At 34.7% G+C, this 27,981-nt stretch overlaps 1 protein-coding gene and 1 long non-coding RNA gene across 12 annotated transcripts in view; one reads left to right on the top strand and one right to left on the bottom strand.

Moving 5' to 3' along the window:
* Positions 1-6,284, top strand: part of LOC148955684 (uncharacterized) — a 47,388-nt gene extending 41,104 nt beyond the window's left edge. For all 8 annotated transcript variants that reach the window (XR_016143738.1, XR_016143737.1, XR_016143733.1 and 5 more), the window contains exon 3: positions 5,966-6,284. This is a non-coding gene — a long non-coding RNA (uncharacterized LOC148955684). The remainder of the gene's footprint in view (positions 1-5,965) is intronic.
* Positions 6,285-6,609: 325 nt separating this feature from the next.
* The window catches only part of LOC148955683 (DNA (cytosine-5)-methyltransferase 1-like), a 63,516-nt gene continuing 42,144 nt past the window's right edge, over positions 6,610-27,981 (bottom strand). For all 4 annotated transcript variants that reach the window (XM_089103480.1, XM_089103485.1, XM_089103503.1 and 1 more), the window contains 2 exons: positions 14,329-14,490; positions 6,610-6,851 (listed from right to left, as the gene is read on the bottom strand). In XM_089103480.1, coding sequence (XP_088959606.1) covers positions 6,642-6,851; positions 14,329-14,490 — 372 coding nt within the window. In that variant the 3' untranslated portion in view covers positions 6,610-6,641. The remainder of the gene's footprint in view (positions 6,852-14,328; positions 14,491-27,981) is intronic.

The following is a 27,981-nucleotide window of genomic DNA, read 5'->3' as shown; positions in this document are numbered from 1 at the left end:
CTGGGGAGCGGGTAATCTTGTTGTTTATTTCAATTTTTCAGTGAAAATACCGAAAAGAGGTATTATTCAAAATATGTTAGATTTTTAAAAATAGCATGTTTCTCAAATTGTTTGCCAAAATAATATAGGAGGGCACATATACCCTAGTTTTCATGAAAATTAGGGCAGGGGAATATATTTTTTCATAATATCAGGACAAGAATTTTTTTTCATTATTTCAATGAAAATATAAAAAAGACGTGGGTGTTAAAATCTCCTAGTAAAAACATCAGATATATGATGTTTTTACTAGGAGATTTTAACGCCAAGGTCGGTGTAAATAGGGATAGATGGTATCCTAGTCTAGGTAAATTTGGTGTAGAAAAAGAAAACAGCAATGAATACAGACTTTTGCAATTTTGCAGGTATAACATTCTAGTTATAACCAACGCGGTATTTGGTCATAAAATGGTTCATAAAATAACATGGTATCTATGTGACGGTAAGACAGCAAACCTTATTGATTATTTTATAGAAAACCGAAGACTAGCAGGATCAATACAAGATACTAGGGTATATAGGAGTGCTGTTACTGATGTTAAAAGTAAAGAGCACCATCTAGTAGTGTCAACGGTTAATTTAAAGCTGAAATATCCGAAGGGTAACTACCTCCCAGGAAGTTATGATGTTGGTAGACTCCAGGATGAGCATTTGAGAGAAACTTTCCAGGAACAGTTGAATACTAAACTTGAGAGTTTAAAATATGATAATGTGGAAGATGGTTGGAATAATTTTTGAAAAATAATTTGTGAAGTTGCTGAAGGTGTCTTAGGGAAGAAAGCTAGAACTGCAGCTAAGAATATTAGTGAAAAAGCTTTATGTTTAATAGAAAGGAGAAAGGACTTGTACAATAATTATCTGAGTGATAGATCATATGAAAACCAAAGGAATGTAAAGAAAATGGAGAAAGTATTAAAATATGAACTAAGGAGGTGCGAAGTGGAGACCCTGGATAAAATTGCCAAGGATCTGGAAGATGCAACTAGACGGCATAATAGTAAAGTATTGTACTGGCATGTTAACAAATTGAGAGGGAATAGTCAATCCGGAATTGGCCCAGTTAAAGATAGGAATGGGGCCACAATTAGTGATAAGGAAAGAACTAAAGAGAGATGGGCCGAACATTTTGAGAATTTATTTAACCGAGATAGAGTTGCAAGAAAAGATATAGAGGAAAATGAAAAAGTTTGTGATACATTGGATGTGAAGGAAGATTTGTTTTGTGAGGAAGAATTAGCAACAGTACTAAAAGGATAAAAAAATGATAAGGCTCCAGGTGCTGACAGGGCGGTAAATGAGTTTCTGAAATATGGTGGCTCTGAAGTTAGAAATAAGTTACTGAAGATTATGAATATGATTTTTGAAAAAGGGGAAATACCTAAAGATTTTAGGAAAACCTTAATCAAGCCACTTTATAAGAAAAGTGACAAAAGTGAGTGTGGTAATTATCAAGGTATTAGTCTGGTCTCTGTAGGTATTAAATTACTTAGTAATATGATACTTTTTAGACTGAGATATGCCGTAGACAAAATTTTAAGAGAAAAACACTGCAGTTTTAGAAAAGGTAGAGGATGTGTCGACCAACTTTTCACTCTTAGGCTAATAATTGCGAAGTGATTGAGTTGTCAAACACCTTTGGTCCTCAGTTTTATAGATTATGAGCAAGCGTTCGATCCTGTTGATAGAAAAACTTTAGTAAAGATTTTATCCTTGTATGTTATACCAGACAAATACATTAAAGTGATTAGTGCTATGTAAGAGAATAACACTGCTCCGGTTAAGTTAGGAAATGAGGATAGCAGCTGGTTTTATATTAAATCAGGAGTTAAGCAGTGTTGTGTTCTATCCCCCTTATATATGGATTATTTTGAGGGACTTTGTCTTAAGGAGCACAGGAAAGGCAGTGGGAGACCATGAAGGCAATGGGAGACGGAATCAAATGGGGAGAAAAAAGTCTCCTGGACTTAGATTATGCTGATGATTTAAGCATCCTAGAAGAAAGTGTGAGCAAAATGAATCAAGTTTTAGAGGTTTTACGAGTTCAAGGTGCTAGAATAGGTTTGAAAAATTAATGTTAAGAAGTCTAAGTCACTAAGGCTAGGAATAAGTGAAGATGAAAAGGTGACATTGGATAATGAAAAGATTGATCAGGTGGGCAGCTTCACTTACCTTGGTAGTATTATTAGTAAAGATGGTGGGAGCAGTTAAGATGTTAAAAGTAGAATAGTCAAGGCTCAGGGTGTTTTTTCAAAGTTAAAAAAAGTTTGGAAGAATAGGAAGATAAGTCTGCAAACCAAGATCAGGATATTAGAAGCTACAGTGATGACAGTGGTCAAATATGGCTCTGAAGCATGGACACTCACAAAAGTGGATGAAGATTTGCAAGATGTTTTCTAGAGAAATTGCTTAAGGATTGTTCAGGGTACCTGGCCGACAGACCGTATTTAAGACAATAGGCTATACGAAAAATATGGTTCAATACCGCTCTCTAGGGCTATAATGAAAGAAAGGTTGAGGTGGCTAGGGAACGTTGTGTGGATGAAGGAAAAAATATTGCCAAAGATTGTCCTTGTCGGCCAACTGTCTAGGGCTAAACGGAAAGCAGGTGGTCTTTGTCTTGGGTGGGAGGACGTCATAAAGAAAGGTTTTAAGGAAATAGAAACTTGGTGGTCGGATGTAAAAAAGCAGGCTTTGAATAGATTGGGATGGAGGAGGAGCGTGTGTAGCTGTGTTGGCCTCAGGCAGCTTGGTGCTGCGGTGAGTTGTTAGTAGTAGTAGTAGTAGTAATAGTAGTAATAAATAAATAGGTAATTAGTAGTGCAATGTTATTATTAAATTTTCTTAGGAATTACAAGTAGGTTTTGAAGTCTCGAGTTGGTTTCAAAAGCATTTTGAGGAAGTTTCTGATAAAATATGCATTCCAGGATAATATACACTGGACCGCTGATTACAGATTAAATGGGAGGAGCTGTTTTTATGCACCGAGGGTTTAGTTACCAAAAATCACTGAGCCGTGATCTTACTGTCATATTATTTATATACAGTGCTACTTACTGACAGTTCGTTGCCACGAACTGTTTGAAAGTCTTTTAACAGCGGTGTACTTTGCATAAGCTGTAAAAATCTTTAAGAAGACGTGTTCTATCATTCGCCAGTATGGTCCAATTGCATACTCTAAAGCATACTCTAAAAATAATGGACACATAAAAATTTAATGAATAATATATTCTTAAAGAAATAATGTCATGTAGGATATTAGTATAAAAAGATATTATTATACATTAATAATATCATTGAACAACTTTGGACATTTTGAATGTGTTCTATAAAATAATTCATCTGTTCTCTCTTGATTCTTTAGTTACTCTCTTCTCTTAGTTCGTAATCAGTAAAATAATCATTAATCCATTTTGAGTTATGCACAATTTTTATTCTGATACTTAGATTTTCTCCATGCTAACTTATCTATCCAACATGTGATGTATGCAAATTCCTTTTCTTACATCTCCGATGTTTTAATAGACATTTTAAACGTTTGATATTCTAGCATATTCTAAAAATAATGAACACATAACAATGTAATGCATAATATATTTTTAATGAAATAATGTCATGTAGGGTATTAGTACAAAAATATATTATTATACATAAATAAAAGGTTCACCTAGTAGATACAAATGAAAGAGGAAGGAGATACTACAAGAAAACTCGTCATCTGTTTCGGTGATGCGGATACCCGTAAGAATTGGCAAATGAAAAGATGCCATAAAATTTTTTAAACTTTAATTTAGATGATCTTTCCAATTCATTGCAGTGGCTTCAATTGAAGTGGGGACATTTACCCCCTCAAATTTTAAGAAGCATCCGTTTTCGGTATTTTCGTTGAAAAATGCTATTTTGGTATTATCATTCAAAATATTTGTTTTGCATTTTATTGAAGAATGTCTTTTTTATACTTTCATTGAAATAATGAAAAAAAATTCTTGTCCTGATATTATGAAAAAATATATTCCCCTGCCCTAATTTTCATGAAAACTAGGGTATATGTGCCCTCCTATATTATTTTGGCAAACAATTTGAGAAACATGCTATTTTTAAAAATCTAACATATTTTGAATAATACCTCTTTTCGGTATTTTCACTGAAAAATTGAAATAAACAACAAGATTGCCCTGCCCTCTCCCCAGATTAAAAACAAAAATACATTTTCCCCATCCTTATTTTCATGAGCTTAATCCACTTATTCGTCTTCATTAAAACTGAAAGTATTTGTATTTAATTAGATGCCATTCTTTGAATATGAGTCTTGCAAAATTTTATTTTTCTTTCATTTTCAGAAAAACATGAGATAGACACCAGAATTCGGTTGATTCTATATTTGGGATAATATTACAACCGATTAAGGCTGGGCACAGTGGCATTAATCGGAAGGAGTGGGCATGTGCTCTTTTCACGCTTAGATTTAGAAAAATACTTTTTTTTATTGGGGGGGGGTATTTTCAAAATACCTTTTATGATATTTTCATCAAAAAATGCTTTTCAGGTATTTCCATTAAAAAATACTCCCCCCCTCAAATTTTGAAAAGGTAATTTGCCCCACTTCCTAAGGTTCTGTTGAATTGACGCCATTGGTTAGACAAAATTAACAATACCAAAGTCTTGCTTCAAATATGTAATTCAAGCAACTCCAAATAATGATTATTACTATAAAGCATGGTTACAGAGAAGACTTCCAGTTCCCATGACGGGGGGGGGATATAAGGTCATGTCCTGGGGAATAAATTCTAAAATATATGCTGGTAACAAATAGTTACCAATTCTGAAATTCTTATTTAACGGGCAAGCCTGTTTCTACTACTGTTCTAAGGTAGGAGATGTGGACATTTTGGAACATGCCTTTCGTTTACAACAAAGCCGCCTTCCTCGGACAGCTTATGATTGGATGCTAAATGGCCGAAGAAGACGAGATCATACAAAAAAATCACCTTAATTCGAACTTATAACCGATCTTCAAGGACGGCTGGTAGCCCGTTAGTCCTGGAGTCGGAAGACAGCACTGCTGGGGCACGGGTTTGGAACAAGGGACAAATTTTTTTTCGACATATGTGCAATTAATAGCTCCGGAGAAATCAACGTCTAAGTTCTTGAGAAAGGGATTTAAGCTGCATAAGAACCTATTCGTGTTTTAGATTTCACAATTTCACAGTTTTTTCATAATTTTGTTACTAAAGTATTGTTTTGTTTTGTTTCATTAGAATTCACCAAACTTCAATTCTCGAGTGTTTCTCGCATAATAGAACAGTACCACTATGTGGGATGGGGGGTTTATGTGGCTGGGAATTTGACGGCTGCGTAATTGTCTGATCAACAGTATTCTTACTTATTGTCAGTATTTTTGACATGTTAAGAATATCTTGCTGGGACAAAAGATTTAAGGGTGAGGATATCAGAAGAGTGTGTGGTGGGCTCGTTTCTGATCCCTTTTCATCCCGCGAAAGAGGTTTTTGCGAATCATCACAGTTTTTCATTGGGGGTGACTATATTCTTTGAATTATACTGACTGGCGAAATGTTGACTCTTCACACCCCCATCCTGTATATAGTTTTGTATGACGTTCATCCAATCTTATCTTTTACTATCTCTTCCAAAAAATAACAGTTCTTATTTCGTTGAAATTCTGCTCCTTAAATCCCCAAGCCATCATGCCATGAGTTTTAAAGGTTGCTCATATGTGAATTTTATTTTATTTTTTTATTTAATTTTGTTCATAGCAAGACATGTTTTGATGCAAATATGTATAGTGTACCACTAGTCTTTTGAATAGCAATTTTAAGGTGTTCATCTGGATATTACTTGTGCTGGCGGCTTTTTAATAGCAAACTGGCTCTTCCGCTGTCGCACTTCATTCATTTACCCTTTTTTTCAGGAGGTATTCAATTTAGCCATAATTGTACCAGATGATCCTCTTGGATGCATAGAAGTGGAAGATATGCTGCTTAAGTATCCAGAGATTCTCCCGAAAATTATTAATCGACTATCAACGAAAGACTTGAGTTTTCCTTATTTTAACATTAAAATTTAATATCTTCTCATATATTATGTCTATATTATTTTTTATATGCCAACTGAACAATGAGAGCTATAAATATAATGTTTGCGTTAGCAACCCTCGGTGTTGCTCACTGCCCTTTGACAAATTTTTTTATATCGATAAAATTTGTTTTTTGCTCGCGTTTTAGACAACTTATAATTCAAGCATTATTTCTATCAACCTTTGCTCTACATATTAAAGTCTGCATTCAATTTTAGTCAAAGACGTGTGAAATCGTAACATGCGTATTAAAAAATGACAGTGGCAATGCAATATATGCGGAGAAAGCTGCAACAATTAATTTTTTTTTGCATATATGCTTTATTAATATATTTTTTTCTCATAATCTTAACTGCCAGTTAATGCAACAGGGTATTCTTGCAATATTCCGTATCAACTTTTAGCTTGAATGTCACAACTTTAGAGCATGAATTTATGTCAGGGCACTCCTCTAAAGTATCATAATCCCAAACTTCGCCTTTTTTTTGTTATTCAAAAATAGACTATTATATTAAAAATATGCAAAATACCCCTCCACCTCATATTTCAAACTCTTTTTATTTTCTTTTCCCCTATCCAGCGTTCTTTGGTCTACACTGAAACATCCCAGATGTAACACTCTTTCTGTTGTCGTTTTCTCTTTCGCCCTCTTGACCATGGGTTTTGATGCCTCATGAACTGGCCAGAATCTGAACGGGCGTTGTTTTTCCCTCTCGTACTCCTGAAAATAAAATAAAAAATGAAGCTAATTTATTTCACTTTTTTTTACTCTAAGACCCCCTGCTTAATTGTAATCTAATTCATCAATATTTCACTATCAGTTACTTTACTTTGATACTTATCTACCTTACCTCTTACTCAGAATTCAATAGCTTTCGACCTTTCTAATTCTTAAAAGATCTAATTTTTTCTCTCACAATATATTTTATCGATCTTTTACATAACTTATTTTTTTATCAATTTCCCCGTTCATACGATTCTCAATCTATTAATTTGTGATACACTAATTTTAAAATTCACATTCTAGCTACCCACGGCGACAAGGGGCTGCCCCCGTTCATTACTCCTATAAAATATAAAAATAAAATACAAATTTACAATACATATACATTTTTGAACTTAAAAATTTTTTCACTTTCCTTAAAATATTTCACTGAATTTATAAAAATAACACCAATTTTTTTCAAATAGATCACATTTCGTAATATTCTGCTTTCGCTTGTCCTTGCGTTACTGGATATCTACAATAATCCTCAAATAAATTCGCCTTCACCTGCAATTCCATTTCTGCATTTTTTAAAATCCTCCAAGATAAAAGCTAACCAGAAAAAACTATAAAATAAAAATTTAAAATAAAACAGTAAACTAAAACTCTAAAATTAAACCCTATACTAAAACTCTAAAATAAAACTATAAACTAAAACTCTAAAATAAAATTATGAACTACACCTATAAACTACAACTCAGATCTACAGCTAAACCAAATCTCCAAACTACAGCTCTAAGCTAAAACCCTAGACTAAAACTCTAAACTAAAACTCTAAACTAAAACTCTAAGCTAAAACTCCAAACTGAAACTTTAATCTAAAACTCTAATCTAAAACTCTAAACTATAACTCATAACTAAAACTTTTAACTATAACTCTAAGCTAAAACTCTAAACTGAAACTCCAAACTAAAACACTAAACTAAAAATCTAAATTAGAACTCTAAACTAAAACTCTAAACTAAAACAAAACTAAAACCCTAAACTAAAACTCTGAACTAAAAATCTAAACTAATACTCTAAACTAATACTCTGAACTAAAACTCTGAACTAGAACTTTAAAATAAAATTCTAAACAAACACTCTAAACTAAAACTCTAAACTAAAACTCTAAACTAAAACTCTAAACTAAAACTAAAAACTAAAACTTTAGAATAAAAATCTAAAATAAAGCTCCGAACTAAAGTTTTAATCTAATACTCTAAACTAAAACCCTAACCTAAAATTTAAAGTAATACTCTAAACTAAAACTCTAACCTAATATTCTAACTTAAAATTCTAAGATAAAACTCTAAGCTAAAATTCTAAACTAATATTCTAAACTAAAACTATAAGCTAAAACTCTAAACTAAAGCTCTGAACTAAAGATATAAAGCAAAACTTTAAAATAAAACTCTAAACTTAAAATCTAAACTAAAACTCTAAACTAAAACTCTAAACGTGATACAGTATAGCTATGCTGAATCTGATATGGACTAAAAAAAGACATCTAGGGTTTTTTCTACTTCTTGACAGATAAATATAATAAATGGGCTGATATCGCCTTTATCACCATCTCTTATGGCTCTAAAATATTGTTTTTTATTGGAAACTCGTATTACCACGAGCGGATATTGGAACTTAATTAATAACAAGTTGGTGAGTAACCTTGCTACTCTTCCGTTACCATCAATAAATGGGTGGATAGACACCAGCTTAAAATGAGCCAGTGCAGCGTACCTAATAGGATGTAACCTTCTGGCGTCATCTGAATTTAGCCAGTTTAAAAATTTAGTCATTAAGGACTTTACTTCTTGGGGAGGTGGAGGCTTATGATCACCAACATACACCTGCACACGTCGATAAACTCCACTTTCTTCAGGGTTTACCTTTTCAAGCACAAGGTAATGCAAGTTTAAAATTACAGCCTCTGATATTGTTTTTTCTTCTTTGAGTAGATTACTTTTTAAATAATTGACCGCGTTTCGAAGTCCGATAATCTCATTATCTTCCCAATTATTTTTATCAGATGTTTCACGACAATCAAGCACCGTACGTGTCTGTTCTAAGGTCAGTCTGTTACCTTCAATGGACACGGAATTGAAAATGTAATGAATTTCATTTTCAATTGATAACTCTTTTATTTTCTTGTATGTTTCATCTGTCAGTTCATCAGGAACTATCAAAATCTTATCCTTCTTAGTAGTAATACGCTGTAGCAGCCCGTCGACTAAATTTTCTACTTTGGGTTTGATTCTTTTGTAATTTTCTAAGGCTTGAGGATGGTGAGGTGCTGACAACACGACATCTTTTTTAACAACTTCCAGATATTTGCCTTGACTGTTCCAAATGTCTTCTTCTTTTTCTCCAAAAAGATTTGGGTTGGAGGCAAAGATTGTGTGTCTTCCAAGCCCATCGATTGGTGGTCTAGTATCAAATGAAGATTGAGTTTGATGAAAAACTGAGTATGACATCTGTTGTTGCTGTTGTGGCTGCTGACTGAAATTGGTGGGTGGCGTGACGAGAGGCTCTTCTAAAGCGCTGATAGTTTCCTGATTTAGCCCGAAAGTATTCGGAGTTGTGCCGCCAAAGAGTGTTGTTGATGGTGTAGCTGGTTGAGCACCAATAGAACTTGGGGTGTGAGTTCCGATTCCACCCATTATTGGTCTAGTTTCAAATTCAGTCTTCGGGCCTGGTTTGTCTTCGAATTTCTTTTCTGTCACAATTGACTGCTTTGTTACACCATTCAGAAGACTTGGCTGTTGTGGAGTGGGCCTATCCGACTTAAAAGAAAGAGGTATAAACTTGTTGATGCATTCTTGAAGACCCATCAAGTTTGACTCCACATTTTGGTCCACAGAGGACTCAAAGGTTGACGAGAAATGAGAGCCAGGAGATTTTCCTGTTTGGATGGACACTTCTTTTTCTCCGTGATGAAGTGACGATATACTGTCATTATACCAAGGTGGATTCTGGAGAATGTTATAATTGTTTACAGCTTGTGACTTTTTTTCAGTGTCAGACAGCTTTGGATTAACAATGTCAAGTTTAAAATTCTCATCCATTTAATTGTGCTCCTTCGAGACTGGAGCATTAATGGTCTTATCCTCCTTAACCGGGTTGAATTCAGTCTTCTCATTAATAGGATATTTCTTATTTTCTCTTGAATCTGCTTTCAAGTTGCTATATTTTCCAACAGCCCACCAAACTGATATTCCAAAACCTGCGATTGAAGTGCACATAATGACAAGTTTAATCATAATATCTTGATGCTTTAACAAGTAGTTAATAATGTACTGGGAATCGCAGGCTTTGTATCAAAAATGACGTCATAATGTTCCCCAAACTATGATGTTTATAGGAGAAATGATGTTACTGCTTTATAATTAAAATGACGTCACACTGACACTACTGCTATGATGTATGCAAAAGAATAATGCAGACTGAAGACTCCAAAATATACCTAAGAGCTACGAACGTCAATGAGCCTTTAATAAATATTAATCGAGAAAGGAATGTTAAAAAAATAGGCCATAATAAAAACTGATAATACTTTCAATAAATTTGATAATCTATTTAGTCAGAAGCAAAAAATAGATTAAACATTCATTTACGTTGATTTTAGAAATAAGTTATTTATGTTTTTAATTAATACACGGCTCTTTCCTTTAGAGCCAGATCTAAGTTGTTCTCCGATATGGTGGGGGGGGGGAATTTTTCGCACCCTGTCCTTAAAAATAAATAATATTTTTTAACCAAAAAAAAATTATTATAAAATAATCGTATATTAAGAGGTTGAGAGGTACCGCTGACTTTGAATCCTGCGATCTGAGTTCAAATCTCGGTGGAGGTTTTTTATAAATTGTAGCTTACTTATACTGCCATGTAGGTTTCTGCCGTAATACCTTCTTTTCAAAATCAAATTAATCACTATGTTGAGTACTAGCTATCGCTGTAATCCGAATTACAAACAGGAAAAAGCTTATGGCTTTTTCTTAGTTGGAATAGTGAGAGACAAACCTTACTATGGCACTATACACCAACCAAGTAAACTTTTCAAATGATGCTTGCATTATCTATACTCTCAATTGCTTTGTGCCGTGGTTTGTCACTTACTAAACTTCACCTATATCCGATGATCGATCCCTTATGTAATTAATTAAAATAACTTTTTCCTCAAAATAATTTTTTCAAAGAAAAGTAAATAACTCTATTAAACAAAAAATGAGCAAAAATAAAATCAAATAATATACCAAGCATGAATCTACCACAAATCAGCATCGATATATAAATAAAACCAAAAACGAACAGAAATTACAATAAATAACCGAGTCAAACTCAAAACGAGCAGAAATTAACATAAGTTGGGCTCGAAACCCCTATGCCTTCCCAAGGCGAGAACATAATTTGTACTTCACTGAAAAAAAAAATATATTTTTACTTTTATAACTTTAATAAATGAAATAATATTAACATTTTGATTACTAAATTTCAGTATATGTAAATTAAACTGACAATGAATATTCATTTGTATTTTTTTTACTAAAATACAAATTATGTTCTGGCCTTGGGATAGCATAGGGGTTTGAGCCCAACTTAAATTAATTTCTGCTCTTTTGAGTTTGCCTCGGTTATTTATTGTAAGTTCTATTCGTTTAGGGTTTCATTTATTTATCGATGCTGATTTGTGGTAGTTTCACGCTTGGTAGGATATTTGATTCTATTTTTGCTCATTTTTTGTTTAATGAAGTTTTTTACTTTTCTTTGAAAAACTTATTTTGTGGGAAAAGTTTTTTTAAACTAATTTCTGTTCGTTTTATATTGACATAGTCTTTTCAGGAAAAAAGAAAATAATACTTTAAATCTTTTCATTTTTTTAAGAGTTTATAGTCTGGCCTATTTGTATGCTGGAGAAAATTTTTCAGCAATTTTTTACAACAAACACCCTTTTAAAAATCTGGACACAAATAGTAGTGTTTAATTTAGTTTCATACCTCCTCTAGTTGACCTGAAATGGAAAACTTGATACCATTCGCAAAAAAATCTGTTTACTTTCTTTGATCGCTTCGATGCACTTACGCTATTTTGATTTGGTTAAATTTTAAGAGCAGATACAAAGTGCCCTGGTCTTCAATACAAAGTGCCCTGGTCTAAATAACAACAACAACAAAAATAATACATTATACCAACATCGATTTTTACTAAAAAATATTAAGCCTTCCAATCACTTTTGACTATTAAAAAGGGCACTAGGCCTTTCGATTTCCAATCGAATGAGCCCTTTTTGAGTTTCTACGACAGAACTTTCTATAAACAACTGATATATCCCCAGGGCATAAATTACAACCCTTACCCTAAGGGCTGTGAGGGTGGTTAACATTCTCTAAGACCTAATTTCCAGAACTTTCAACTACGTTAAACAAAATGGAGATCTAAAAATTTTGATTGGATGTGTCCGAGAAAATGTCGGGCGTGAGACTGGCTATAGTTGCTCTCAAATCACTTTCAACTATTAAAAAAGGCACTAGCCCTTTCAATTTCCGATCAAATGAGCCCTTTTGAAGTTTCTTCGACAACGCTTACAATAAAAACCTTAGATGCCCCAAGGGCATAACTTACAACCCTCGTCCTGAGGGCTGATGGAGGGTTGTCACCCTCACAGACCAAATGTCCAGAACTTTCTTCAACGTTGAACAAACGGGCGCTCGTAAACGTTTGACGGGAAGTGTTGTGGGGACTGGTGGGCGTGAGAGGGCGGTTAGTTAAACTCCATTCACTTTAAAAGATCAAAATGGTTACTATCCCTCTCAATATCTAATTGAATGAGCCCCTTTTGATGTTTTTACAACAACTCTATCAATAATAACCTTATATGCCCACAAGGCATAACTTACAACCTTTCCCCTGGGGGCTCTGGGGGGGTAGTCTTCCTTAAATACATAAGTTCAAGAACTTTTAACTAAGTCGAACAAAATGATTATCTTTTAACGTTGAGTGAATATGTTTGGGGTAAAGGTGGGCTTGAGAGGGAGGTTAATTACTTTCCACCAACTTTCGACTATTAAAAAGGACAATTTCAATTTCCAATCAAATGAGTCCCTTTTGAAATTTCTACAAAAACTTTCTATATAAACCTTATATGCCCCCAAGGCATAACTTACAACCCTTGCACTTAGGGCTCTGATGGGGTTATCATCCTAAAAGACCCTAAAATATAATGAACCACCTCAAATAAGCCTCTTCGTGGAAATGGAGTCACAGTACAGACACATATAGATGATGCAAGATTGATGAATGTGATATTATATTTTTGAAAATAGGTTATAGTTCTTGCCTGGGCCAAAGTAAATGATTTTACTTGTCTTTGAGCCAAATCCTACACTATGCAAGCTGAAGTGGAGCTTATGGGATGTGTCAGAGAGAACTCACTAAGGTTATTCTGGCAAGGTTTTACTTTTACAAGTTAAGTGTCTGCTTTGGAGTCACCCCGCTCAAGACGGAAGTAAGGAGGCACCAGTTTCAAATTGAAGTTAGAGCAAAACTCTGAAAGTACTTTGGAGGTGCGACTGTTCCCTGATGTGCGACTGTTGGTGCTGATGCAGAAGAATGATTTCACACGGAATATATATTCCGTGTGAATTACGAAATATATACACACATATATATATATATATATATATATATATATATATATATATATATATATATATATATATATATATATATATATATATATATATATATATATATATATATATATATATATATATATATATATATATATATATATATTATATATATATATATATATATATATATATATATATATTTCCATGTAACAAATATGTCCACGTTTCTGTATATAGATTTGATTATTAAATAATTATCAGAAATTGGAAAAATCATATGGTCTGATAATGTGTTTCCTTTTTCCACCCATCGTCTACAAGGAGTTCAAGCACCCCTCTCCCATTAATTTGGTTGCATACACCTGTATTTAATTTTATGATCCTACCTTTCCTTTTCTAGTTAACTATAGTCACCATTTAAGGGACCAGAAAGATATCGTTAACGTGGTATCTTCCATTTCAGGGACAATTCGAACAGAATTCAAATTATAGCTCCAAATTATTTCTCAAAAAGGGTTGTACCCAGGATTTTTTTTTCGGGGGGGGGGGGGTTACGGAAAAAAAACTTGAAAAAAACTCATAAATTTTTTTATATAAATTTTTATTACGTGTATACGATATTAAGAGTCGGACAAACAATGAGGGGGAGGGGGCTCAAACTCCTTAAGCCCCTTGGATACAGCCTTGCTTTCAAGACTCTGTTTTAAGCGAAATTGTAGGCACTAATTTGCAAAATTTACAAAATCCTGGAGATTATAGCATGCGTATGTTTTTTTTTCTTTTTTTTATTCAATTATATCTTTTAAAACATCTTTTTGCACTACTTCGCTTTCCATTTCAAATATTGGCAAAGAAAACGGAATGTCTTTCGTTGGAAGTTGATTAATAATTTTCGGGAGAATCTCTGGATGCTTGACCAACGCATCTTCAACTTCATTGCATCCCAGAGGAACATATGGTACAATTATGGCTAGATTGAATACCTCCTGAAAAACAAAATGGGTAAATGAATGAAGTACAATAGCGGAAGAGCCAGTTTGCTATTAAAATGCTGCCAGCGCAAGTAATATCCAGATGAACACCTTAAAATTGAAATTCAAAAGACTAGTGGCACACTATACATATTTGTATCAAGACGTGTCTTGCTATGAACAAAATGAAGAAAAGATAAAATAAAATTCACTTATGAGCAACCTTTGAAACTCATGGCATGATGGCTTGGCTATTTATGGAGCAGGACCTCAATGAAAAGAAGTGTTATTTTTTGGAAGAGATTGTACAAGATAAAGTGTTATTTTTTCGGAAGAGATTGCAAACGATAAGTTTTCGGCCGAACGTGTAGCCCAAACCGGCGTAATCACCAGCCCTAAAAATAGTCCAAACTAGCCCAAAATTAGCGAATGCCACTAAAAACTTATTATGCCTTATTATTGCACTTGCCTCTTTTTTGTCACTTAAAAAAACAAAAGAACTTTCAAGTCCCGCTAGAATGAGCTCTTTTCCGAACTCCTATTACCATTGGTTCAATACGATTACCCTTGGGAGGAAAAAAATAAAGAAATAAACGCGCACCTACGATGTTTCTTCTAGTATAAAATTTAATCTAAATTTTTTCAGAAGGGATTTTGAAACTATTACCTTTTTAGATCATTTTAGTGGCCAGAAAAGTCAAAATGACGGTTAAAAAAAAGAACTATGCAGCCGATTTTGAAGCTTGGTCTCGGCACTCGGCAGGTGGTAGGTTTGTATATATTAATTCTCGTTGTAAGTAGCAACCTCAAAATGAGTCAGTTTGGTTCGGGTACTCGGGAAAATGGAGGGCTCCCCAGAGAACACGTGGAACTTTTAAGGGTTTTGTTATCTAACGGCATAATTTTTTCTTTTTCACTCCATTTTTTACAAGTTTTGATGCTCGGTTTCTAGAAAATGCTGATAATCCCCAGTGCTGCTTATCCTTTAACTGCATATTCCCTTGTTCTCGCTGTGACACACCTTTTAGCTGCATATTTTTTTAATATTCACTTTTGTTTTTGAGTAGTTTTAATTCTTGCTGCCGCTTATCTTCGAACTGCACGTTTTACCCATGGGTAAACCCCTAATTTGGGTGAAAAATTGATTATTATATCGGAAATATGAGGAGGAACTATTGTAAAGACGGACGAGACGCATAATAGTTTATATATCCAGTGTTTTGTAGTCTATTTGATCAATATTATCTTCTAATTTCCTTCGAAGCTCTAGTTCACATTTTTTAATGTCGCAAGACGTATACATAGAAATGTGTTTTTTTTTTCAGTTACCCTTTCACCGTTACTAGGAAAGGGTCGTCCAATTTTAGTTTGGTTTTTTTATTTTAATGTTTGTTTTTTATATTTTTATAAGTTTTATTATGCACTGAGGACGGTCAAGCGGAGGTCTTGACAGAAATATTTTCATATATTTTTAATTTTTTCACTGGCTGTTAATTGTCCTCGTTTTCTTCCTTTCTTCGTGATTTTTTGTTTTATTAGTAAGGAGCGACCCAACTCAATAGTAACCGAAAAAATAAAAAACGGAATTTTGATTAAAAAAAATATATATATCAAGAGAATCAGTAGAGGAGGGGGTACCAGCCCTGACCCTCACCCCTGCTGCCATCTACAATTTAGTTCAATGCTGACGGGATATAATTTATTCAAGGATTATCGATCGAGTCTATTGTGGGTGTGTCAAGGTCAATCGATCTGTGGTTGTTTGGCCACGTGCGAATGACATGAGGGGGTGATTTACATAATCGATGGGGGAATTATTGATTCAAGGATTATCGATCGAGTCTAATGGGGGTCAAGGTCAATCGATCTGTTGTTGTTGTTTGGCCACGTGTAATGACATGAGGAGTGATTTACATAATCGCTCAGGGAATTATTGATTTATGACACTGTGGGGTGATTTACATAATCGCTAGGGGAAATTATTGATTCACGATGGGGGAATTATGAAACAAACATGACTTCATTATTGTTTGGCTAACCTAACCTGTGAACTTGATTTACATAATCGGCGGGGAAATTGATGATTCACGAAGAGGGAATTAAGAAACATTAAGGCTTCTCTAATCTGTGATTTACATAATCGCTAGGGGAAATTATTGATTCACGATGGGGGAATTATGAAACAAACATGGCTTCAGTGTTGTTTGGTTAGCTTAACCTGAGAAATTGATTTACATAATCGGCGGGGAAATTGTTGATTCACGAAGAGGGAATTAAGAAACATTAAGGCTTCTTTAATCTTTAGGCCTGAGGGATTTATTTATTATTGTTGTCAGGACAGGTACTGCTCCAGGAATAGATCCAAGTCATTAATGTCTTTGCCTCGGGAACAGTTCTACTGGTCGAACTCCAAAGGATATTAATAACCAAAGGCCATGGAAACAATTAGGCAAGAAACATCTTAGCGATGAATTGTTTTAGCGCGCGAGAAGGTTACCTATTAATTTGAAATGCGTTAGCACAGAGATGCCAATAACAAAGGAACACGCTGAATTTGCGTTTAGGGATTATTTGGGTGAAACCGTTTTAGACAGGTTATGGAACTATTTCGGCGAAACATATAGAGACATTTTAAAAGAATATTTTTGAAGAGATTTTAGAAGAGAATTTAATGGTGAAACTCTGTGGTCGTTATAATACACAAGTTTCATTTGAACAGTATTGTGAGGTCCTCTAACCCAACCCCAAAGGGTTCCAATCCTCATACCCCAACCCCGAAGGAAGGCCCCGGTCCTCAAAGGTCCACCGGGCTCCCAAAGGCCCTCCACCGGTCCCCAAATGTCCCCCAGGCCCCCAACTGCCCCCCGGACACTCAAAGGTCCCCCAAGCTCCCAAAGGGCCACCGGCGCCCCCAAAGGCCCCCCCCAGACCCGCAACGGCCATCCCCCGGCCCCCCCCAAAGGCACATCGAGCTCCCAAAGGACCAACGGGGTCCCCAAGGCCATCCCCCGGGCCCCAAATGTCACCCAGACACCCAAAGGCCCTCCCTGTGCCCCAAAGGCCCTCCCTGTGCCCCAAAGGCCCTCCCCGGCCCCCTCCTCCTCCTCCTCCCACCTCCACCTCCTCATCCCACCTCCTCCTCCTCATCCCATCCTCCTCCTCCTCCTCCTCCTCCCATCTCCTCCCTCCTCCTCCTCCCTCCTCCCCTCTCCCCCTCCCATTCCCTCCCCATTTTTTATACTTTTTTTGTGCATTGAGACACAGAAAGACCCCCTCCCCCCGGCCCCTCCCCCTCCAAAGGTCTGATTTTTTTCAAAGTTCATTTTGAATTTCTTTCATTGAAATGCAAGAGTTGGAATATTTCAGTAGTGTTTGGTTGTGGTTTACCTTGTCACAGTTACATTTTCTTGATTTTTCAAAGTTCATTTTGAATTTCTTTCGTTGAAATGCAAGAGTTGGAATATTTCAGTAGTGTGATGTTGTAGTTTACCCTGTCACAGTTACATTTTCTTGATTTTTCAAAGTTCATTTTGAATTTCTTTCGTTGAAATTCAAGAGTTGGAATATTTCAGTAGTGTTTGATCGCGGTTTACCCTAGCACAGGTACAGTTCCTTATTTTGTGAAAGTCCATTTCGATTTTCTGTCGTTGTAATGAGCCAGTTTGAATATTTCACTAGTGTTTGGGTGAGGTTTACATTGTCACAGTAACATTTTATTGATTTTTAAATTTTCATTTTTTATTTATTTAATTAAAATGCAAGAGTTGGAATATTTCAGTAGTGTTTGGTCGTGGTTTACCTTGTCACAGTTACATTTTCTTGATTTTTCAAAGTTCATTTTGAATTTCTTTCGTTGAAATGCAAGAGTTGGAATATTTCAGTAGTGTTTGGTTGCGGTTTACCTTGTCAAAGTTACATTAGCTTAATTTTTCAAAGTTCATTTTGAATTTCTTTCTTTGAAATGCAAGAGTTGGAATATTTCAGTAGTGTTTGGTTGTGGTTTACCATGTCACAGTTACATTCCATTAATTTTTCAAAGTTCATTTGAATTTCTTTCGTTGAAATGCAAGAGTTTGAATATTTAACTAGTGTTTGGTTGTGGTTTACCATGTCACAGTTACATTTTCTTGATTTTTGATAGTTCATTTTGAATTTCTTTCGTTGAAATGCAAGAGTTGGAATATTTCAGTAGTGTTTGGTTGAGGTTTACCATGTCAAAGTTACATTTTCTTAATTTTTCAAAGTTCATTTTAAATTTCTTACCTTGAAATGCAAGAGTTGGAATACGTCAGGAGTGTTTGGTCGGGGTTTACCATCACACAGTTACAGCCCATTAATTTTTCAAAATTCATTTTGAATGTCTTTCGGTGAACTGCAAGAGTTGGACTATTTCACTAGTGTTTGTTTGCGGTTTACCATGTCACAGTTACATTAACATAATTTTTCAAAGTTCATTTTGAATTTCTTTCGTTTAAATGCAAGAGTTGGAATATTTCAATAGCGTTTGGTTGTGGTTTACCATGTCACAGTTACATTTTCCTGATTTTTCAAAGTTCACTTTGAATTTCCTTCGTTGAAATGCAAGAGTTGGAATATTTCACTAGTGTTTGGTTGAGGTTTACCATGTCACAGTTACATTTTCCTGATTTTTCAAAGTTTATTTTGAATTTCATTCGTTGAAATGCAAGAGTTGGAATATTTCACTAGTGTTTGGTTGTGGTTTACCTTGTCACAGTTACATTTTCTTGAATTTTCAAAGTTCATTTTGAATTTCTTTCATTGAAATGCAAGAGTTGGAATATTTCAGTAGTGTTTGGCTGTATCTTCCACTTCAGTTCTTTATTTCACAAAGACATAAAGAAATTTAAAGTTCTATTCTAATTTTTCGGTGGTAGATAGGAAAAGCAATACCGTACTTGTGAATATTTTCACGGAAGATAAAAAGTTCTATGTCAATTTAAAATTTTCTCAACGAAGTCAAGGAAAGTTCAAGTTCTCTTCAGAATTTTACCAAAGAACACGCTACAATTCTAATTTCTCCAGAGAAAACAAAAATCTTCCACTTCAGTTCTTTATTTCACAAAGACATAAAGAAATTTAAAGTTCTATTCTAATTTTTCGGTTAGAAGATAGAAAAAGTAATACCATACTTGTGAATATTTTCATGGAAGATAAAAATTTTTAGTTCAATTTAAAATTTTCTCAACGAAGTCAAGGAAAATTCAAGTTCTCTTCTGAATTTTACCAAAGAACACACTTCAATTCTAATTTCGCCAGAGAAAACAAAAATCTTCCACTTGAGTTGTTTATTTCATAAAGACATAAAGAAATTTAAAGTTCAATTCTAAATTTTTTTTGATGGAAGATAAAAAAAGCAATACCATACTTATGATTATTTTCACGGAAAATAGAAAGTTTTAGTTTAATTTAAAGTTTTCTCAACGAAGTCAAGAAAAGTTCAAGTTCTCTTCTGAACTTTACCAAAGAATACGCGTCAATTCTAAGTTCACCCAGAGAAAACATAAATCTTCCACGCCATTTTTAAGTTCACCAAGACATGAAAAATTTAAAGTTCAATTCTAATTTTTCGGTGGCAGATAGGAAAAGTTATACTATGATTTTTATTATTTTCTATGAATGTAAAAAGTTATAGTTCATTTTTAATTTTCTCAACGAAGTGAAGAAAAGTTCAAGTTCTCTTCTGAATTTTACCAAAGAACACACTTTAATTCTAATTTCTCCAGAGAAAACAAAAATCTTCAGCTTCAGTTGTTTATTTCACAAAGACATAAAGAAATATAAAGTTCAATTCTAAATTTTTCTGTGGTAGATAGGAAAAGCAATACCGAAATTGTTAAATATTTTCACGGAAGATAAAAAGTTAGAGTTCAATTTAAAATTTTCTCAAAGAAGTGAAGAAAATTACAATTTTTCTCTTCTGAATTTTACCAAATAACACTATATAATTCTAATATCTCCAGAGAAAACAAAAATCTTCCACTTCAGTTCTTTATTTCACAGTGACATAGATAAATTTAAAAGATCAATTCTAATTTTTCGGTGGTAGATAGGAAAAGAAATACCATACTTGTCAATATTTTCATGGACGATAAAAAGTTCCAATTCAATTTAAAATTTTCTCAACGAAGTCAAGGAAAGTTCAAGTTCTCTTCGGAATTTTACCAAAGAACACACTACAATTCTAATTTCTCCAGAGAAAACAAAAATCTTCCACTTCAGTTCTTTATTTCACAAAGACAAAGAAATTTAAAGTTCAATTCTATTTTTTCGGTTGGAAGATAGAAAAAGCAATACCATACTTGTGAATATTTTCACGGAAAATAAAAAGTTCTAGTTTAATTTAAAATTTTCTCAACAAAGTGAAGAAAAATTCAAGTTCTCTTCTGAATTTTACAAAAGAACGCACTTCAATTCTAATTTCGCCAGGGAGAACATAAATGTTCCACGTAATTTTTAAGTTCACCAAGAGATAAAAAAATTTAAAGTTCAATTCTAATTTTTCGATGGCAGATAGGAAAAGCTATACTATGATTTTGATTATTTTCTATGAAGGTAAAAAATTCTAGTTCATTTTTTAATTTTCTCAACGAAGTGAATAAAAGTTCAAGTTCTCTTCGGAATTTTACCAAAGAACACACTTTAATTCTAATTTCTCCAGAGAAAACAAAAATCTTCCGCTTCAGTTGTTTATTTCACAAAGACATAAAGAAATTTAAAGTTCAATTCTAAATTTTTCAGTGGTAGATAGGATAAGCAATACCGTACTTGTGAAATATTTTCACGGATGATAAAAAGTTCTAGTTCAATTTAAAATTTTCTCAACGAGGTCAAGGAAAGTCCAAGTTTTCTACTGAAATTTACCAAAGAACACAATACAACTCTATTTTCTCAAGAGAAAATAAAAATCTTCCGCATAAGTTCTTTATTTCACAATGACATAATGAAATATAAAGTTCAATTCTAAATTTTTCGGTGGCAGATAGAAAAAGTAATACCACACTTGTGAATATTTTCCCGGGAGATCAAAAGTTCTAGTTCAATTTAAAATTTTCTCAACGAAGTGAAGAAAAATTCAAGTTCTCTTCTGAATTTTACCAAAGAACACAATTCAATTCTCTATATTCGCCAGAGAAAATAAAAATCTTCCAATTCAGTTCTTTATTTCACAAAAACATAAAGAAATTTAAAGTTCAATTCTAAATTTTTCGGTGGCTGATAGAAAAAGTAATACCATACTTGTGAATATTTTCCCGGAAGATAAAAAGTTATAGTTCAATTTAAAATTTTCTCAACGAAGTGAAGAAAAGTTCAAGTTCTCCTCTGAGCTCTACCAAAGAACACACTTCAATTCTAATTTCTCCAGAGAAAACAAAATCTTCCACTTCAGTTCTTTATTTCACAAAGGCATAAAGAAATTTAAAGTTCTATTCTAATTTTTCGGTGAGAGATAGAAAAATTAATATCATACTCGTGAATATTTTCACAGAAGATAAATACCATACAGGTGAATATTTTCACGGAAGATAAAAAGTTCTAGTTCATTTTAAAATTTTCTCAACGAAGTCAAGGAAAGTTCAAGTTCTCTACTGAATTTTACCAAAGAACACGCTACAATTCTAATTTCCCAGAGAAAACAAAAATCTTCCACTTCAGTTCTTAATTTCACAAAGACACAAAGAAATTTAAAGTTCAATTCTAATTTTTCGGTGGAAGATAGAAAAAGTAATACCATACTTGCGAATATTTTCCCAGAAGATAAATACCATTCATGTAAATATTTCCCCGGAAGATAAAAAGTTCTAGTTCAATTTTAAATTTTAACAACGAAGTGAAGAAATGCTCAAGTTCTCTTCTGAATTTTCTTAAAGAAGTGAAAAAAGTTTGCCCCATTCTGAATTTTAACAATGAAAATGAAAAATCTCCCACTTCAGTTCTTAATTTCTCAAACTAGGTTAAGTTAGGTTAGGTTAGCCCACGTACGCGTCACTTAGGTTAGCTTAGGTTAGGTGAGAGACAGGCAAAAAGTTAGGTGTATGATTAGGTTAGGTTAGGTTAGATTAAGTTAGCTTAGATTAAGTTAGGTTAGGTTAAGTTAGGTTAGGTTAGGTTAGCCTACGTACGCGCGCGTACGTAGGCTAACCTAGCCTAACTTACACAACCAGGCTAACCACAACCAAACACTAGTGAAATATTCCAACTCTTGCATTTCAACTAAATAAATTCAAAATGAACTTTGAGAAATCAAGTGAATGTAACTGTGACATGGTAAACCACAACCAAACACTAGTGAAATATTCCAACTCTTGAATTTCAACGAAAGAAATTCAAAATGAACTTTGAAAAATTAAGGGAATGTAACTGTGACAAGTTAAACCGCAACCAAACACTACTGAAATATTCCAACTCTTGCATTTCAACTAAAGAAATTCTAAATGAACTATGAAAAATCAAGAAAATGTAACTGTGACACGGTAAACCACTACCAAACACTACTGAAATATTCCAACTCTTGCATTTCAATGAAAGAAATTCAAAATGAACTTTGAAAAATCAAGATAATGTAACTGTGACATGGTAAACCGCAACCAAACACTACTGAAATATTCCAACTCTTGCATTTCAACGAAAGAAATTCAAAATGGACTATCAAAAATTAAGGGAATGTAACTGTGACAGGGTAAACCACAACCAAACACTAGTGAAATATTCCAACTCTTGCATTTCAACGAAAGAAATTCAAAATGAACTTTGAAAAATTAAGGGAATGTAACTATGACAGGGTAAACTACAACATCACACTACTGAAATATTCCAACTCTTGCATTTCAACGAAAGAAATTCAAAATGAACTTTGAAAAATCAAGAAAATGTAACTGTGACAAGGTAAACCACGACCAAACACTACTGAAATATTCCAACTCTTGCATTTCAATGAAAGAAATTCAAAATGAACTTTGAAAAAAATCAGACCTTTGGAGGGGGGAGGGGCCGGGGGAGGGGGTCGTTCTGTGTCTCAATGCACAAAAAAAGTATAAAAAATGGGGAGGGAATGGGAGGGGGAGGGGAGGGGGAGGAGGAGGAGGGAGGAGGTGGGATGAGGAGGAGGGAGGAGATGGGAGGAGGAGGAGGAGGAGGAAGAGGGATGAGGAGGAGGAGGTGGGAGGAGGAGGAGGAGGAGGAGGAGGGAGGAGGAGGAAGAGGGCCGGGGGAGGGCCTTTGGGGCACAGGGAGGGCCTTTGGGGCACAGGGAGGGCCTTGGGGGGTCGGGGGGACATTGGGGGACCGGGGGATGGCCTTTGGGAGCCCGTTGGGCCTTTGGGAGCTCGATGGGCCTTTGGGGGGGCCCGGGGAGGGCCGTTGAGGGTCTGGGGTGGGCCTTTGGGGGCGCCGGTGGCCCTTTGGGAGCTTGGGGGACCTTTGAGTGTCCGGGGGGCAGTTGGGGGCCTGGGGGACATTTGGGGACCGGTGGAGGGCCTTTGGGAGCCCGGTGGACCTTTGAGGACCGGGGCCTTCCTTCGGGGTTGGGGTATGAGGATTGGAACCCTTTGGGGTTGGGTTAGAGGACCTCACAACACTGTTCAAATGAAACTTGTGTATTATAACGACCACAGAGTTTCACCATTAAATTCTCTTCTAAAATCTCTTCAAAAATATTCTTTTAAAATGTCTCTATCTGTTTCGCCGAAATAGTTCCATAACCTGTCTAAAACGGTTTCGCCCAAATAATCCCTAAACGCAAATTCAGCGTGTTCCTTTGTTATTGGCATCTCTGTGCTAACGCATTTCAAATTAATAGGTAACCTTCTCGCGCGCTAAAACAATTCATCGCTAAGATGTTTCTTGCCTAATTGTATCCATGGCCTTTGGTTATTAATATCCTTTGGAGTTCGACCAGTAGAACTGTTCCCGAGGCAAAGACATTAATGACTTGGATCTATTCCTGGAGCAGTACCTGTCCTGACAACAATAATAAATAAATCCCTCAGGCCTAAAGATTAAAGAAGCCTTAATGTTTCTTAATTCCCTCTTCGTGAATCAACAATTTCCCCGCCGATTATGTAAATCAATTTCTCAGGTTAAGCTAACCAAACAACAATGAAGTCATGTTTGTTTCATAAGTCCCCCATCGTGAATCAATAATTTACCCTATCGATTATGTAAATCACAGATTAAAGAAGCCTTAATGTTTCTTAATTCCCTCTTCATGAATCATCAATTTCCCCGCCGATTATGTAAATCAAGTTCACAGGTTAGGTTAGCCAAACAACAATGAAGCCATGTTTGTTTCATAATTCCCCCATCGTAAATCAATAATTTCACCTAGCGATTATGTAAATCACCCCACAGTGTCATAAATGAATAATTCCCTGAGCGATTATGTAAATCACTCCTCATGTCATTACACGTGGCCAAACAACAACAACAGATCGATTGACCTTGACCCACATTAGACTCGATCGATAATCCTTGAATCAATAATTCCCCCATCGATTATGTAAATCATCCCTCTTGTCATTCGCATGTAGCCAAACAACAACAGATCGATTGACCTTGACACACCCACATTAGACTCGATCGATAATCCTTGAATAAATTATGTCCCGTCAGCATTAAACTAAATTGTAGATGGCAGCAGGGGTGAGGGTCAGGGCTGGTACCCCCTCCTCTACTAGAATCATATTTTTATGCTGATGTCAAATACATAAGTTTTATTCAAGACGAATTTGACCCCTTCACTATTTCACATTTATGGATATGCACGCACTGTTTCAACTTTCAAAATATAAACAAATTTAGATCCCGACGAAAACACCCCACGAAAATTCCAACACAATCCCAACAAAACCTTGAAATAGTTCTTTAGATACACGTCTAGAATTAATTTTCTTATATTGTGTTTCTACATTTAGTTTTAACTTTAAAACAGATTCAATTTCAATATTTAATGGGATCAAAAACAAGAAGAATAAAGGGGTACCTGTTCTACTCAAGGGTCCTCTTTTATTACTTTGCTAGAGAAGTCACATAAACAAAAAAAAATGATACGGCACAGGCATTGGATTAAGTATAGCATAGCTTTACTTAAGCAGGATATATCGGTTGAATCTACGTTTGATAAAATAAATGAACAGTATGTGTCACCTGCAGGACCATAGGGCAGAGAATTTAAAGAAGCAGGGAGAAAGGTAACGGTTCAATAACGGTGCAGAATAAAACTGATAAAAATATAAAAACCAAACCTTAAAATAAAAACACCAAACTAAAATTGGTCAAATTCGTCTTGAATAAAACTTATGTATTTGACATCAGCATAAAAATATGATTCTCTTGATATATATATTTTTTTTTAATCAAAATTCCGTTTTTTATTTTTTTCGGTTACTATTGAGTTGGGTCGCTCCTTACTAATATTAAATAAAAAAAACAAGTTTTTTTAACTGAAAGTAAGGAACGACGTTAAAACTTAAAACGAACAGAAATTATTCCGTATATGAAGGGGGCTGTCCCCCTCCTCAACGCCTTGCTCTTTACGCTAAAGTTTTTTTATTGTTTAAAAAAATAGAGTTGTGAGAAAGTCAAACTTTAGCGTAAAGAGCGAGGCGTTGAGGAGGGGGACAGCCCCTTCATATACGGAATAATTTCTGTTCGTTTTAAGTTTTAACGTCGTTCCTTACTTTCAGTTAAAAAAACTTGTTTTTTTTATTTAATTTTTGAACGTTTTTGAATTAATGCAGGTTTTGATTTTGGCTCACCGTACATGAATAATTAAAACAAAATTTGCATATTATATTTGGTTAAATGGCTTTCTCGAAACTTGTTTAATTTCATTTACGAACGTTTTTATTAGTAATAAATATACGTAACTTAGAATTAACTTACGTAACGAACTTCTATATTCATAAATTTTTAACACGTATATTAGGGGGTTCGCCCCCTAGTCAATACCCTGCTCTCTAAACTATAGTTCGAATTTTTTTTCCAGTTCTTTAAAAATGACCTCTTAATCACAATCAGTTGATCAGTTGAAAAACTTGTTCTTTTTTATTTAATTCCTGATCTTTTTCTTTAATAATGCTGGGAAATCCGGCGCCCCCTTCATAGCAATGTCCCTTCCCCCATGAAAACTTCCTTCATGGAAAGATCCTTCCATATAGACCCCGACCCTCTCCTTCCCCCACCTACCAGAAAAAATCTCCTCTGAAAAAGTCTGTATACTTCCCAATAACCAATACTATATGTTAACATTGAGTAAAGTTCATAACTTTCAGCCCTCCCCCTGGGGACTTTGGGGGATCAAGTCATCCTAAAAGACATTTTTATCATATTTTCGACCATGCTGAACAAAATGGCTATCTCAAAATTTGGATCGGGTGACTTTGGGGAAAAAATGAGCGTGGGAGGGGGCCTAGTTGTCCTCCATTTTTTTTGGTCAATTAAAAAAGGCAATAGAACTTTTTTTTACGTTAAAAAGGCCCCCTCCCAATTTTTAAAAGGCCCCGTGGTTCTTAACGTAACCCCCTGGGGAAAAAAAAAAAAAAAAAAAAAAAAACAAAAAAAAAAAACAAAACCCCTCCGGGTGCTTTCTTCTGGAAAAAAATTTCAAATACACAATTTTTGTAGATTGGCGATTGAAACCTCTACAGTAGGGTTCTCTGATACGCTGAATATGATGGTGTGATTTTAATTAAGGTTCTATAACTTTTAAGGGGTCTTTCCCCCTTTTTTCGAAAATCTGCCAAATATTCTCAGGCACTTAACTTTTGATGGGTAAACTTAAACTTAATGAAACTTATATATTTGAAATCAGAATTAAAATCTGATTCTTTTGATGTATCTATTGGTATCAAAATCCCGTTTTTTAGAGTTTCGGTTACCATTGAGCCGGGTCGCTCCTTACTTACAGTTCGTTACCACGAACTGTTTGAAAACAAAAAATCGCGAAGAAAGGAATAAAACGAGGACAATTAACAGCCAGTGAAAAAATTGAAAAATTATGCAAATATTTCGGTCAAGACCTCCGCTTGACCGTCCTCAGTGCAGAATAAAACTGATAAAAATATAAAAACCAAACCTTAAAATAAAAACACCAAACTAAAATTGGACGACCCTTTCCTAGTAACGGTGAAAGGGTTACTGTATAAAAAACACAAGTCTAAATGGCATTTCAGAATTTCATTTTGCGTAAAGCACTTTTAAAGGCTGATCGCTTTCCAGTCTGATTATTATCGGAGACTCTATTCGATTGCACAATACAACTTTGTGGATGTATGTAAAAACGATCAGAATTAATAATTTTGTCATAAATGGGACTTAAAAAAATTTCTCCAGTGTCCCTATTGAGAGCTACCTTTTGTTGAATGTGCTTTTTTATATCAACTGCCTCCCTGAAAACCTGCGTGAGACCCTTAACGGGGGCAACGATGGAGGCCTCGTCAAACAAAATGAAATGGTGTGGACTCTCATACACATGTTGCGCCAAGGCGG

The sequence above is a fragment of the Artemia sp. Qi Xiang Cuo genome, chromosome 2 (assembly GCF_049724085.1).
Source record: "Artemia sp. Qi Xiang Cuo chromosome 2, ASM4972408v1, whole genome shotgun sequence".
In the NCBI taxonomy this organism is placed as follows: domain Eukaryota; kingdom Metazoa; phylum Arthropoda; class Branchiopoda; order Anostraca; family Artemiidae; genus Artemia; species Artemia sp. Qi Xiang Cuo.
This window is presented reverse-complemented; position numbering and strand designations above follow the sequence as displayed.